This window comes from Nelumbo lutea, chromosome 1 (assembly GCF_056320005.1).
Source record: "Nelumbo lutea isolate HS-2025 chromosome 1, American lotus-T2T, whole genome shotgun sequence".
NCBI classification, from domain to species: Eukaryota; Viridiplantae; Streptophyta; class Magnoliopsida; order Proteales; family Nelumbonaceae; genus Nelumbo; species Nelumbo lutea.
In genome coordinates, this window is record NC_142684.1 from 198,675,864 (window position 1) to 198,690,628 (window position 14,765).

The 14,765-nt window shown below is 38.4% G+C and overlaps 1 protein-coding gene across 3 annotated transcripts; it reads left to right on the top strand.

The window, feature by feature from the left end:
- Positions 1 to 1,584: 1,584 nt before the first annotated feature.
- LOC148880267 (protein FAR1-RELATED SEQUENCE 5-like) lies at positions 1,585 to 5,680 on the top strand. Of its 3 annotated transcripts, none has more exons than XM_088962134.1 (2): positions 1,585 to 3,287; positions 3,395 to 5,680. In XM_088962134.1, the coding sequence occupies exon 2, from the start codon at positions 3,417 to 3,419 to the stop codon at positions 5,484 to 5,486; it is 2,070 nt and encodes a 689-aa protein (XP_088818260.1). In that variant the 5' UTR covers positions 1,585 to 3,287; positions 3,395 to 3,416; the 3' UTR covers positions 5,487 to 5,680. The 3 variants fall into 3 exon arrangements, with proteins under 3 accessions (XP_088818260.1, XP_088818259.1, XP_088818261.1); XM_088962133.1 differs by having other exon boundaries at positions 1,585 to 1,844; XM_088962135.1 differs by having other exon boundaries at positions 1,585 to 1,765.
- The last annotated feature ends 9,085 nt before the right edge of the window (positions 5,681 to 14,765 follow it).

The following is a 14,765-nucleotide window of genomic DNA, read 5'->3' on the forward strand; positions in this document are numbered from 1 at the left end:
ATTAAATAAAATTAAAAGAAAATTGCAATAATTTGACAAAATATAAAGTTGTGGGTTATTTTTTTTTTAATTTACAATTTAAACAAAATTTACATATACATTATGATGAAAGCATTTAAACACACTTTCATCATCTACTTCAGGTGAAAAACCAAATATCCAATGTATGTAGTACTGTAGTAGTCTATAGTATCATGCCCTCCTTTGTCTTGTAATTGTAAAGTTGTAATCTATGTTCTACATCATGATTCATGATTGCATCTAACCAACCCTGGTAGGCTAGTACAGTGGTAGTGTCGTAGTGTGGTACCTATAGGTCCTGCACTAAAACAACTAAACAAGACTACGATGCAACTATAGCCTATAGACACCAGAGGGGTTAGTAGATCACGTATCACGTGCCATGGCGGGATTAGTAGTGAGAAATGTTCTCCGAGACTCTGACTTCTCCCAATATTTTTAAATTTTATTTTCCATTAATATTATTTCAAAAATTCATTTAAATTGTGTTTTATTTCTTCTTCTGTGTGAGAAAAATGTCTGGTCAAATGGCCAGTACCACCCTTGCTACAAAAGCTAAAGTCTTTTCTACATTTTTGGCAAACTACTCTTTTCCCCTTCCCCTTAGCATCCTCTATTTTAAATTTTCTCCAAATCAGGCTACTAAACTTGGGGTTTTGGGAAGAGTTGGTCATTTTTTTCAAATTCTAAAAAAATAAAATTAATTTAATTGGACTTACCTTGGAATCCCAGATTGCTGGTTCAAAATCCCATATTCCCAACTTGATTTCAACAATTAAAGCCTTTCAACGTGACAACGTCCAAGGCTCCAAGCCTCCCAAATTGCTAGCTTGGAGAATCAAACAATCGGCCAATTAGACTATGAGACTATCAGAGTTCACTCAAATTATAGAGAATGTATAAGAGTGTGAAAGAGACTGAGAGAAGAAAGACTGAAGAGATTAAGAGAATAAGTAATAACCTAATAGGAGAATTGTTGAATGTTGATTGTTGAATTGGTGTAATGAGAATGGTGGAGGATAGGTGGATAGGGCTAATGGGCTATTTATAGGAATTGAACATAATTCAATTGCCCAAAATACCCAAAAAATTATATGTTATTTAGTTGTTGAGAGGGGTATTTTGGTCATTGTAAAGTTACTTGTAACTTTACCCAAAATGCCCCCCTAAACTATTTGTTATATAGCTATTGGGGGGGGCATTTATGTTATTTTTCAACCCCCATAAGCAAAATACACAAATACCCCCCCCCTAATATGATTGTTTATAGCTGTTGGGGGTATTTTTGTAAACCCCCCCCAAAAAAAAGCTAAAACCCAATGACTATATTCCCGAGCGGGTCGAATACGGCCCATTACGGGCCTGGTGGGCCGTGCTTCATGCTATGCCGCTGGCTGCGAGCTGCACGTATCGTGCCGGCCCATGGGCCTTCATGCCGTGCAATGCCGGGCAGTGTCGAGCCACGGGTGGCCCGGTGGCTTTCAAAAAATATGCTAGTACGCTTTCAAAAAACAAAAAGTCTGCTATTACGGTCGCAATAGCCAGTATGCTAATCCGGGCCACGTCAATCTTTAATTTTCCTTTCCGCGCATCACGTGACGGGCGATTCTCTTTCTCCCTGTTTCTCTGTTTCACCTGTCTCTCCCTCGCTCACCCCTCTTCCGTAGCAATCTCATCTCTCCCTTCCGAAACCCGTATCATGTTTTTTTCCTGGCGGGAAAATACAGTCGAACTTGTAATTCAAGTTAAGAGTTCATCATCACTTGTCTCCGTTTCGTTTTCAGCTTAATTTCGACATTTCAACCGGAGCTACCGCTCCGCTGGTAGGGTTTTGTATCTAATATTACCAGTTATATGTATCTCGGTTGCAATGACCAGTCATGTCTATGTGGAGTGTGCAAAATCAGATATTTCTTAGATTTCTAGTTGCATATGGTGTGTGGGCTTTCCGATTTGGAGTTAAATATGCTAATAAAAGTTGTTGATTATAGTTGGATTTGATTCTTTGCTTTTGCTTATATTGTTCATGAAGTTCAATATTATTCTTTTTTTCTTCATATCTGTAGTCAAGCTATTGATTAATCTGCAATTATTTGAGGTCTTGGTTGATTTTGATGTTGCTGCTGACTTGTCTTAGTTTTTTCATGAATTATGGGCTAATGTTGATTGTCAGAAACCAAATAATAATTGAACTTTATTCTTTTTGTTATTTTTTGTCTATTTTTTCGGAATTCCGTGCAATGAGTATATCTGATGTTGGTCATTCGACATCGTTGAATCTTCACCTTTTGGACCTCCAATTTTTACCCAACTTCCAAAAGAGTAAATGTTATTCTTATATTTGACTTCTCAAAACAATTTTTTTGATTGATTCCATAAGGAGCAATATGAATTAATTATGTTTTTAGTTTCACAATTCATAATTCTTATCAGTTACAGTTCTTTTCAGTTTTAGAATTCTATTTTTTCCCCCAGATAGTTTGGACAAGCGAAGACAATTCTTTAAGGTTTACTTTGTACTGCAAAGATTTACCTCAATCCCTTGGGACTTCAAATCAGAACTTAACCATCTAATTTTATTGTTGAAAAAAAGTTAATCATCTAATTTTACTCTTTTTTCTTTTTACTAATGCAGGCTTTCATTGAGAGTCATTGATTGGTTTAACTATTATTTCTGTTTAATATTGTAAAAATCACAATTAGTGTTTTTAATTAGTTGTCTTATATGTATCATTACTCAATTTTGATATTCCTGCCCTGGTTGTCAATTGACTAGAACGATTATGATTGTTACCTTTTATGTGACATTGGTCCCTTCACTGGTTTATTGATTGAAAAGAAAGTTGAGATATCAGGCAAATAGTAAGCAAAGTTTCAGGGAAAAGGCCACAAACATTTTTTTGCGAACAATGAGAAGACAATGGGAAATCTCTATCATAATTTTTAGTGTCATTCCATTGGTTTTTGTTCTATAATGGCACGATTTCTTTTATCAGATTATGTTATTCTACTTTTAGAGACTACAGTGTTGTCTCATTTTACTAGTTTTTGGTCTATGATAGCACGGTTTTTCTATGGCATGCTTTCTTTCTTCTACAACTTCCTTTTGGTAAAAAAATGCTAAGGTTAAAAATTTTTCTTTCGAAAAGGAAAAACACTGCTGATGGTTTTTTTTCCTTCTACATATGCATCATGCATCACACACCACAAAGCTGGAATATTGTCTGTGGGCCCCACGTGAAATGAAATGCATTTCTAAATCTTTGGTATGTTATGCATTTGTAAGTGGTACATGATATTCTAACCATTGCTCTTTCTTGAGTTTTAAGAATCATGAGGTGAATTCTGCATAAGTAGAAAAATTTGTTTGCAGGAGTATAGTTTTGCCCTTTTCAATGGGTACTGGAGGCTTTAGTATGTCAACTAGTTCATGCGAAAAGAATGTGGGGATTGGACCTCAATCAACACAAGGGCAAGAACCACGAGGCTTTGATCTGGAGGAGTGCCACAACCTAGAAGAGTCCAGTCATGATTTATCCATGTCAAGGGATTCCATGGAAGATAAATCCAAGAGAGATTGGGTACCGGAAATAGGCATAGAGTTTGAGACTGTGGAGGATGCATACAGTTTCTACAATGAGTATGCTGGAAAAGTAGGTTTTAGCATTCGGAAGCACAATTGTCACAAGAAAAATGGTATTGTGCATGATAGAACTTTTTGTTGTTCTTCAGAAGGTCATCGTGCTTTTGATAAACGACGTGTTAATGTGAAGAATCACCGCCCAGAAACAAGAACTGGTTGTCTAGCACACTTGTCTATAGTTCTTCAAGCTAATGGTAAATATCGTGTCAACCAATTTGAACCAAGTCACAACCATCCAGTTGTAACCCCAGAAAAGGCACATTTGTTGAGGTCTCAAAAGAGATTAGCTTCTGGCAAATCAAATGTGACAAACAAATCAAACACAACCATGGGATCTACAAGTGGAAACGCTGGAGATTCTAATGATGTTTGTCATACCAATAGTGATATTAGCAATTACTTAACTTCCAAGCGGATGAGAACAATGGAGAAAGGAGATGCAGGAGCCATATTGGAATACTTTGACAAGATGCAACCAGAAAATACATCTTTTTTCCACTCATTACAGCTTGATGTAGATGATAAGGTAACCAATATTTTCTGGATAGATGCTAAGATGGTTGCAGACTATGGCCATTTTGGTGATGTGGTTTGCCTCAATACAACTTATAGAATAAACAAGGATAGCCGGCCCTTTGCATCATTCACTGGAGTGAATCATCACAAGCAAGCTGTCATTTTTGGTGCTGCACTGCTCTATGACGAGACTGTGGAATCTTTTGTGTGGTTGCTTAAAACTTTTCTTAAGGCAATGTTTGGAAATAAACCAAAGACAATTCTCACAGACCAATATGAGGCAATATCTAGGGCAGTAGCTTTGGTGTTGCCAGAGACTTGCCATCGGTTTTGTGTCTGGCATGTATACCAAACTACAATTAAACAGCTTTCTAATGTATTTTCTGGCTCACGATCTTTTGAGACAGATTTCAACAAGTGCATATTTGATTGTGAGGGGGAAGAGGAGTTCTTAGCAACTTGGGAAAATATGATGGAAAAATATAACCTCAGGGATAACTCATGGCTGCAAAAGCTATTTAGAGAAAAAGAAGAGTGGGCTTTGGTATATGGACATAATGCATTCTGTGCAGACATAAATAGCATACAAAGGAGTGAAAACATAAATTGTGCTTTGAGAGGCTATCTTAATTCTACAGATGGTTTGTTGCACTTTTTCAAGCAGTTCGAAAGACTGGTGGGTGATTGGCGTTATAAGGAACTAAAAGCTGATTTTACAATGAGCCAAAGTACCCCCCATTTGCGTATGCCTGTTCAGATGTTAAAGCATGCTGTGTCTATATACACTCCAGCCGTCTTTGAGATGTTTGAGAAGGAGTATTTAAAAGGTTGGGATTGTGATGTTCATGTTTGTGGTGAGATTGGAGCAATTGCCATATACAAAGTTAGGCCGTGTGAGAAATCATGGGAATACACTGTTACATTTGACACATCAAGTGAAACAATTGTTTGCAGTTGTAAAAAGTTTGAGTTTGTAGGCATTTTGTGCGGCCATGCACTAAAGGTGCTTGATCATAGAAATATAAGGTTCATCCCAAGCAAATACATCATAAAGAGATGGACAAAAGATGCAAAGGCTGAATGTGATAGAGAATTTCATGCATCTGCATTGAAAGTTGACTTTAGAATATCTTTAGGACGGCAATATCAGGAGTTATATCATAACTTCATTAAAATAGCAGAAAAGGCTGCAAAAAGTGAAGATGTGTGTGAATTTGCTTTAGATTATTCAAATAAGTTGTTGCAAGGAGTGGAAGATATCTTGAGAAGTAAAAATCAATTAGAAACTCCAATTACAGCCTCATAGTCTCATATGAAAGAATGAAACAGGTGCAAATATTTGAGAAAGAAAGCATGTGTATATGAAGTGTATGTGGTGAAACTTCACATGAAATTTCGCTTGTTAAGTTGTATGATAAAATTATTAGAATTTCATGCTGATTATAAACAACATTGTTGACAATCCCATTCTTTATGGATACTACCTGAGGTCTTTTGGCAGCCTCGCTCTCTCTCTTTTTTGAGATTTGGGGCATGGAATTAACATACTTTTACCTTCAAATTTGCATATTAGTATGATACTTTTAGAATTGCCAAAAAAGCAAATACTTTAGTAGAATAACCCAAGTTGTACCCCAAATCATAGTGGTCTTTACTGGGTTGAATTGGAGAAACCATGAGATCATGTGTTCAAATCTGTTTTTGTCAAAGTTGGAGGGTTTAGAGGGAAACTACAGTATTTTATGGGTGCCTAAGTGCAAACCTATTCAAGTAAGATAGATATAGTACCATGGTTAGGGTGTCTTTAGAGAACGCTGGAGTTTTGGGGTTTTTTTCCTGAAAATATGATTAAATACATATTTTAGATGAATTTTCTTGGATGCAAACCATCTTTTTTCCCCTAATCAGCATTATAAAATGTAAACTATCTGCTATCAAAATTTCATGGTATGTATTCCAATACCGATGGGAAGTCACCAGTTCCTCTTTTTTCTTCTCCATGTCACATTGAATTTATGGTTTGTACACATAAACATGGATTAACACACAGAGGCAAGGAATTTTACTGGATTAAACTGTGATTTAGCTGTATAAATTAATGCTGTAAAAATAACAGTCAATTAATTATCTTGTTTGAAACTTTATAGAAAACACTACTACAGGTTAACAATATGCTTTGAAATCCTTGGAAAAAGATTTTGTACCTTCCTCACAGTTGGTGTTTCCTGATGAAGTGACATATCCTGTTTATGGGGAAGCAGTCAGATGGCATTTTCCAATAGCACAAAAAGAATATTGCTTCTAGTGATCACAGCCTGAACTCTCATTACTACCGCTCAACAGTGTGCCAAGCAGGAAAAGGCTTGAGTTCTTCAGCCATAGATGGTTTATGATAATCTTTCCTGCTGGTTGATTATAGGAAATAGGCCACCCCCTTGATAGGAGCAGCAGAAGACCACTCAACTTCTAACTCAGCCTTTAACATGCATTGTTAATGCTCAGCAATGAGCCAAGCAGGAAAGTGCTCGACTTCAGCCTTTGTTGCAGGTTGTTCAACTTCTAATTCATGAATCAGATGAAATTGCTCAGCTTCTAACTCATGAATTAAATGCAAGTTGCTGTAATGGATTTTCCCATGGCGTTGGTTACAGTTAATAGGTTCCCCTTTAGAAGTATGCAAAGATTTTAATTAGCCGTTTAATTTTCCAGATTATGCTTCCTTTCTTTTGGTGCAGATGTTCAATGTTTCACCCACAGTGCCATTTGCCGTATGGCGTAGTTTCTAATATTATCACACCTAGAAGCCCAGAACTTTGCTGTCGGGATGCTCATCAGGTGGGAATAATTGATTGCATTTCTGCTTCTGCAACCGTGGTCATAGTATTCCCTTGCAACTCTCAATAAGGACAGGTTAACAATGGAAATAAATTCCTTTTCAATTTCCAAGCATTTCCATGTGACCAACATGAAATTTGGACAGGTCAATGATGAAAATAAATTCTTAGGAGCAGGCCGAGCAGCATTCCCTTGCAACTCCATGAAATAGGGACAGATCAGTGATGAAATAAACTCATAGGATGGGAGAGTTATAGGAAAGTGGTGCAACCAGGGTCGCAGCATATGTGGATTCTAAATAGTGGTTTTTAACCGAGGAAACAGGATAAGTCGAGGACCGTTTTGCATGAAGTAAATCAAAGAATCCAAATATTTTATTCGTCTAGACTAGACTTTTGGGAGGGACAGCCAATCCGTTTGGTGGTAGATTCTAATTGGGAATTGATGTAACCATTTCTGGTCACGTACCAATTTTTTGTGATATATCAATTTTTTTTTTTGGCTAAGTGCCTCGTCATTTTACTTGCTCCCAGGTGGCTTGTGATTCAGAGGATGATGGAGTTCCCTGGTGGCGAACTGCCTGGTGATGAGCTACTTGGTGGCGAATTCCCTAGTGGTGAGCTACTTGGTGACAAGCTCCCTGGTGGAAAGCTACTTGGTGACGAGCCCCAGTGGAGAGATACTTGGTGACGAGCTCCCTGGTGGAGAACTACTTGGTGACGAGCTCCCTGGTGGCAAACTGCCTAGTGATGAACTATGCTAAGCTGCCCGAGCTATGTCGAGTTGCTTGTGGCGAGCTCTACCGAACTGGGGAGAACTATATCGAGCTACCCGATGGTGAATTACCTTGGTGGACTCGTCATTTGACCTGCTCCTAGGCGGCCTGTAACTCAAAGGGTGGTGGAGCTCCCTGGTGTAGCGCAACCCGACTGCCCTTGCATGAGGTGATCTCCTCTCCTTTGTAAGCGGCGGGAGTTGAGGAACTTGCGAGAGCTCCATCCTTTCCTCCTCTTTGTAGGCGGCGAGAGCTGAGGAACTTGCGAGAACTGAATCAAATGACTTGGCGGTATTTACCCGGCGGGGACTCTCCGATGCCTAAGTTAGCATTCTGATTGCAGAGAGCTTGGAGAGAAATGAGAGAGCTAGAGAGCAGGGATTACCTCTATTTTTCCATTCCCTCCCCTTTGCCTTTGGGGGTCGGAATCCTTATATAGTGGTGTCCTGTCAAATCAGACGTAACAACCTCTGTTAAGTCAGGCGTAATTGTCTCTGTCTCTCTGCCGCAACCGTTACTGCCAGAGCTGAGGTTGCGGGTGTAGGCGGTTGCTGCAGAGTACGGCTCTACCAGCCAAGGGACAGCTCTCAAGACTGGCAGGCACGACACCACCTAGCGTGAAACGTGGGCACGGGTCTCCAAATCTATCAGGTACGGTTGTCAGGCACGAGATCTTCCTGTGATACGCCGAGCTGCCCCTAAGTGTCGAGCTACTTTTAGCGCCGAGCTGCCCCTAAGTGGCGAGCTCTTCGTAAGACGCCAGGCTGCCTGCAGAGTGGCCAACTGCCTGTGGCGAGCTGCCTATGCCGAGCTACCCCTAAGTGGTGAGCTCTTCGTAAGACGCCAGGCTGCCTATGGAGTGGTCAGTTGCTTGTGGCGAGCTGCCCCTAGCTATACCGAGCTCCCCGAGCTATGCCAAGCTGCTTGTGGCGAGCCATGCCGAGCTGTCTGTAAGTGGCAAGCTCTGCCGAGCTGCCTGAGCTTCCCGAGCTACCCAGTTGTCAAAAGGCTGCACTTGGTTTGCATGAGGTGCCAGGTGTCACAATTTCACTAGAGGGCCAAATCCGCCCTCATCAAGAATGCTTCTAAGGGTCCATTTGGCTTGCAGTTAGAATCAGAATCAGAATTGAAATCCTTTGAAATCGAAATTGGAATTGTCTATTCCTATAATTTATTTGATTCAGACAAGAATGAGAATGGGATTTCATTCCCAAGGGAGGGGTAGGGAATAGTCATTCCCTCAAATGGGGGAATGTCATTCCAGTAGGAATGAGAATGGGATTCCGATTCCATCCAACCATTATGATTCCAATTCCATACCCCTTTTCCCGCAAACTAAACAAGGCCTAAGATTTTTTTTTTTAATTTTTGAATGTATCAAAACATGAAATGGATATATGTTCCTAAATTCCAACAGTTGAAATAATGAAATCAAGGCTTTATCTAATTCTATTATTATCTGATATACCGATCAATAAACCCATGGAAGACTAGTTAACAATATGTCATTAGGCTTTTGTTGAATTGGGATCTGTTCTTCACATAGTGCTCCTCACACCACCGATCTTATAGTCACATCTCCACCGTGTATTAGGAATATCTCTCATGAATATTATCATACAAGTACAGGAGATGTTCTCAATGTGTGGTTAGAAAATGGTGTGAGGAACGCTCTATAAGGAGCAAATCCAGACTCAATTTGTGGGTAGTAGATCCAATGTGACTTCTCTTATTTCTTAGGATAATTTATTTTTAAGTAAAAATATAAAAAGTCACAATTCCATCTTTAAGTTTTTATTTTTTTAACAAAATTTATTTATTTTTTGATAAAATCAATCTTCAATTCCTCTCTTCTTTTTTCTCTCTTTAATAATTTTTTTATTATTTTTTCGGTATTATCTCTCCAATAGTCGATGTTTGTCCCATTAAATCCCTCATTTCTTATGAATTGCTTTTGGCCATCTTAATAGAGAAAGAGCATAATTTTGATGAATTGGATTGAGTTAAGGGGTAGCTCAAAACCAATCCTAAAGGGAGGACCTTGGCGTTAAACCAATGTCAAAACCCAAATTTGTCCATCCAAATCTAACCAAATTTTTATTCTGACTATATCCATCGCATGGATTTACTACTACATATATATCTTACTAGCAGGGATCCATGCGAATCATGGGATTTGTTAAGTTAAAGATAAACAGTACAAAACATGTAAGAGTATACAATTGTTTTATATAATAATTAATAATTATTTATATTTTATATACTACTTTTAATATTTTTTACAATACAAAGATAACAATAATTAATTTTAGATGGGGTTGTTTATCAAACTTAGGGATGGCAATTTTCCCCATTTCCCTGATCCCCGTGGGGATCTGCCCTAAATGGAGCGGAGATGGGGATGATTTTCCCCCCGTGGGTATGGAGATGGGGAAATTTTCATCACTGTTGGCGGGGATGGGAAGAGCACTCCCTGCCCCGTGTGGACCCCAATCCCTACCCCATGAGATCCCCACTAATATATATGTATATATGCGCATACGTTTATATATGTATATATGTACACATATGTCTGTTAATATTTTTAAAAATATGGTTGAATATGTTTGAATCTTTTCTAATAGAATTGTAAATTTTAATTATTTTTTATTTTTTAAATAAAATAAAAAAACAAAAACATAATGGTTGACATTATAAAGAATCATGGAGAGTGGGGATCCCCGTGGAGACAAGGATGGGGATAACTTTGTCCCCGTTAGTGGGGATGGGGACGGGGACGTGGACGTGGATGGGGATGGAAAAAGGTTCCTTGTCCCCACCTCGCCCCGTTGCCATTCCAAATCAAAATAATGAAACTGACCAACCCGATTTCAAGTATTTCCAGTCAGTTTTGGTCCAACAATTTCCCAACCCGATTGGGTTGGATCGGTTTCGCTTTGACCATTTGTAAACTGACTAAAATCAAACAACCCAACCATAGATATATACTAATATTTTTATATTTTAAATATATATTTTTTTAATACGAGAAAGTGGAAAAATTTTAATATTTCTTAGGCTAAAATAGTTTATATCATAAATTTAATTTTTAAATTTATTTTTCTAATAATGCCATTGTAATTTTTTAAAATGTAAACTTAATTTTTTAAGTTTAAATCTTTTGAACCAACCAACCAAACCAAAAATTGACCTAAACCGATATAACTTGAGTGACCAACCCCCCAACTTGACCAAGTCGATTTGGTTGGCCAAATAGTTGGGGGGAGGTTGCTTAGGAGAAATTTTAGGATATTAGATCATTTAGGTTATTGGAATGTGTGGGAGAGAGAGAGAGATTTTAGGAAGATTTTTTTTTTTTTTTGGAAAGTAGAGTTTTTAATTGATAGTTTCAGAAAGGGAAAAATTTTCAAACTACCCCTACTATTTAGTTAATTGACAAAGTATACCCTTACTATTTAACTATTGTCTTAAACCACCCCTATTGTTTCTAACAATTGACTAGCTCTACCCCTATCGTTTGCGTCTGTTAATATTTTGTCCAAATCCGTATGCATGTGACACCATGTAACATATAATTTTTTTAAAACCCAATATTACCCTTTGCCCCTCTCCTATAAACTAAAACCTTTCAGACTGAGTTATACCGCATATCTCAAATCTAGTATGAACTCAAACTCCATGCTCCTTCTTTGGTGTCAACAATTAATTCTGGCGGATGATTAGCATGCAAGGATGATGGAGAGAGGAAGGAGAGAAGAGGGGGAGAGAATGATGGACAAAATTTTTGTTAAGGGAGGAAGATGGAATACCACACTGGAATTCCTTCATCTTCATTCATTAACCTTTATCTTTAATTTGTTGAGGGAGGAGAGATTGATCACCCTTCTGGAGAAAAGATTGAAACCAAGATCCAAATGCTGCCTTGTACATCAAGTGACACCCTTCTCGATGCTCAAGAGGTGTCTGGACTGATGAAATTTGGGGTGATAAAGAACTAGGTGAAAGAGGTGTCTCGATCCAACTCGCAAAAGCATATTCTAGATGCTCCAGAACAATTCTATGGGTTTATCACTAGACCTATGGACAGTGATGTAGGTGCACATGGCATAGCCCCGGATTGCGCCATGTGGCATTGGCCAGATGAGATCCTGGCCGTTCATCTCTAATTGCCTCCAACGACTCCATGGCAAGGTCAAGTAATAAAAGAGGGTGCCCAGCTCAAGGTAAAAGGATCTTGCTCACTCTTGCTCTCTTGCATTCTTATTCTTGAGAGACCTCGTCTAAGCCCTCATCTCAGGCCCGGTCTGACCCCTCTTCAAGCGTGTGACTAACTTGACTGTCAAAATCTCCACCCCTGGGATAACACTTAGGGCCTCTGACGTGTTCTCTTCCTTGCTCTCAGGTTGGACTCATCGGCCTTGAACAAAAGTGAAATTACCTTGTTACCCTCGGCCCCATCCTTGTGGCAATAGGCAAAATTATCATGTTTGAAGTGTGGGGTGAGAGAGAACTAAGAACATAACAGAGACAAATCCGAATAACGATGACCATGGTGAGACTTTACCGGATTTAAATAGCTCAGATGATAGGAGAGGAAAAGTGCTTTTCACTTTCTAATTTTGTGGGCATTTATGAAATTGAAATAACGACCATTGTGATAATTTAGCGGATTTAAATTCCGAAACCAACTCCTTATAAACAGGCATGACTTCCAGCCAAAACCATTAGAGTATCTGACATTCCTTTTTGTGGGTGATCTTTTCTTGGATTTTGAGAGGAGGGAAAGTTGGTCAATGGGATTTTGGTTCCCATTAACCAAGAACCAAGGAAAGTTTACTTTCCTGGGTACCTATCTCCTAGGTGGGTAAATAATTTTCCCACCTAGGGGTAAAGTTGCTAACACTTGAATGGGACAAAAATGTCCCTTTTAATAATGGGTTTTTAAGGCTAAAATGATCATTACCTTATTTTACCTAAGAAATAAAAGAACATGGATAAATGCTCTTACTTGGGTAAGTCTTTCCAGGAAAAACTTACCCAGGTAATTGCACTTACCCGAGTAAGTGTTTTCAGGAAAAACTTACCTAGGTAATTGCATTTACCTGGGTAAGTAACTTACCGAAAAGCGGCCTTTGTGTGCTCTCTACATTATGAGAAAACTAGTTCATCTTCACTTCTAGAGATGACTGTCCCCATGTACGCCAAACACCTATTCGTAAATGGCCTGAGATGAAGTGACTTGGATCAATGTTGAGTTTGGTTCGATTGTGGATAATAGGTTCTAGTATATTCGTCTCTAGATGAAATACTTGAAATGAAGTGACCCGGATCAAGGTTGAGTTTGATTCGGTTGTGCATAATTGGTGGTAGTATTCGCCTCTAGGTGAAACACTATCGATCTTGGGATTGAAGCTTTTACAAAAGATGGGAGTAGGATTGGGTTAACACAAAGAATTTGTAGGATATCGAAGAGAAAGAAAGATTTAAAAGACAGTCACAATGATATCCAAGAGAAAGAACCAGCTCTGCCAATTCTCTTCATCTCCCTCAAAGTCCAGTCATGGTGATATCCAAGAGAAAGAAAATGAAAGATTTAAAAGACAAAACCAATGAGAATTTACATTATTATATTTGGGCTTGAAACCAATGGCAATGTGGGGTGAGAGAGAACTAGAAACAAAACAGAGAGAAATCAAATATTCTAATTTTGTGGGTCCGGATGTAGTAGGCATGTTAGGTAAGCACAATGAATGAACATGTAATAGCTGTGTGACACATGTCCTAGTTAATGTGCCTTTCATCCAAACATTTTCGTTCCATTAGACAAAAATTATCCATTATGTTTTCTTTTTTCATTGTTTTTTTTATTTTTAATTATTGACAAAAATAATAAAATAATGAATAATTTCTATCTAATAGAGCAAAAACGTTTGGATGGAAGGCATATTAACTGAGACATGTGTCACCCAGCTATTATGTGTTCACTCATTATGCTTACCTAATGTGCCTACTACATCTAGACCCTAATTTTGTGGGCATTTATGAAACCTGAAAAATGACCATGGTTTTGTGGATTCCGCAAATAGGATGTCTTCACATCTCAATTCATTTCATCTATATCCGTTTACTTACCCATACAGGTGGTCGATTGGTTTGGTTGGGTGTGTTCTAATTTGGATTTCATGGCCGAGGCGACCAGTTCATAAAAAGGCACCACTGAGAAACACGGAGTGGATATCCTGTTCTGGATATAGTGGATATCTCGGTTGCAGGAAACACAGAGTCACAGAGAGTAGTTGTGTCGGCTTTGCAGGTGATGTTTGTCAGAGCTTGTTCGCAAACCTCACACATCCAGACTTGATCGTGCCAGGAGGTGAGCTTATTCGCGACATGGACGTTTGAGTCATAGCTTACACATAGGAATGTACGTCGAGCCTATTGCGAATAACTCCAACTATGATTATGCAATTGGCTTCCTCGTCTCACTATTTTCATCAGGTGGATTTTATTTTAAAAATTTGAGCAATAGTGGAGGGTAAATTCAACATTTTGTATAGTTAACAACATTTTAATTGTCAGAAATAGTAGGGTATTTAAGACAATATATAAATAGTAAGGGAGCTAGTCAATTTACTAAACCATAAGGGTAGTTTAAGAAATATACCCTTTCAAAAATGACATTGATTAAAAAAGTTAAAAAAATGAGAAAAAGAAGAAAATTTCTAGACTTCCTTGTTTAATATATATATATAGTCATGGTCAGATTTAGATCCACGATATGATCGGGTCAATCGACCAAACTCGGGCCACTACACCCCCTCTATAATTGCATGCCTCATGCTACTTAAGTACTATGTACTAATAAGATTGGATCCAGGTTCTCAATCAACCAAACTTGAGCCATTAACAATGACAAGTGATAACCCCCCTCTCCCTTTCTCATTGCACGTACCACATGGCCGGTTACAATTTAGA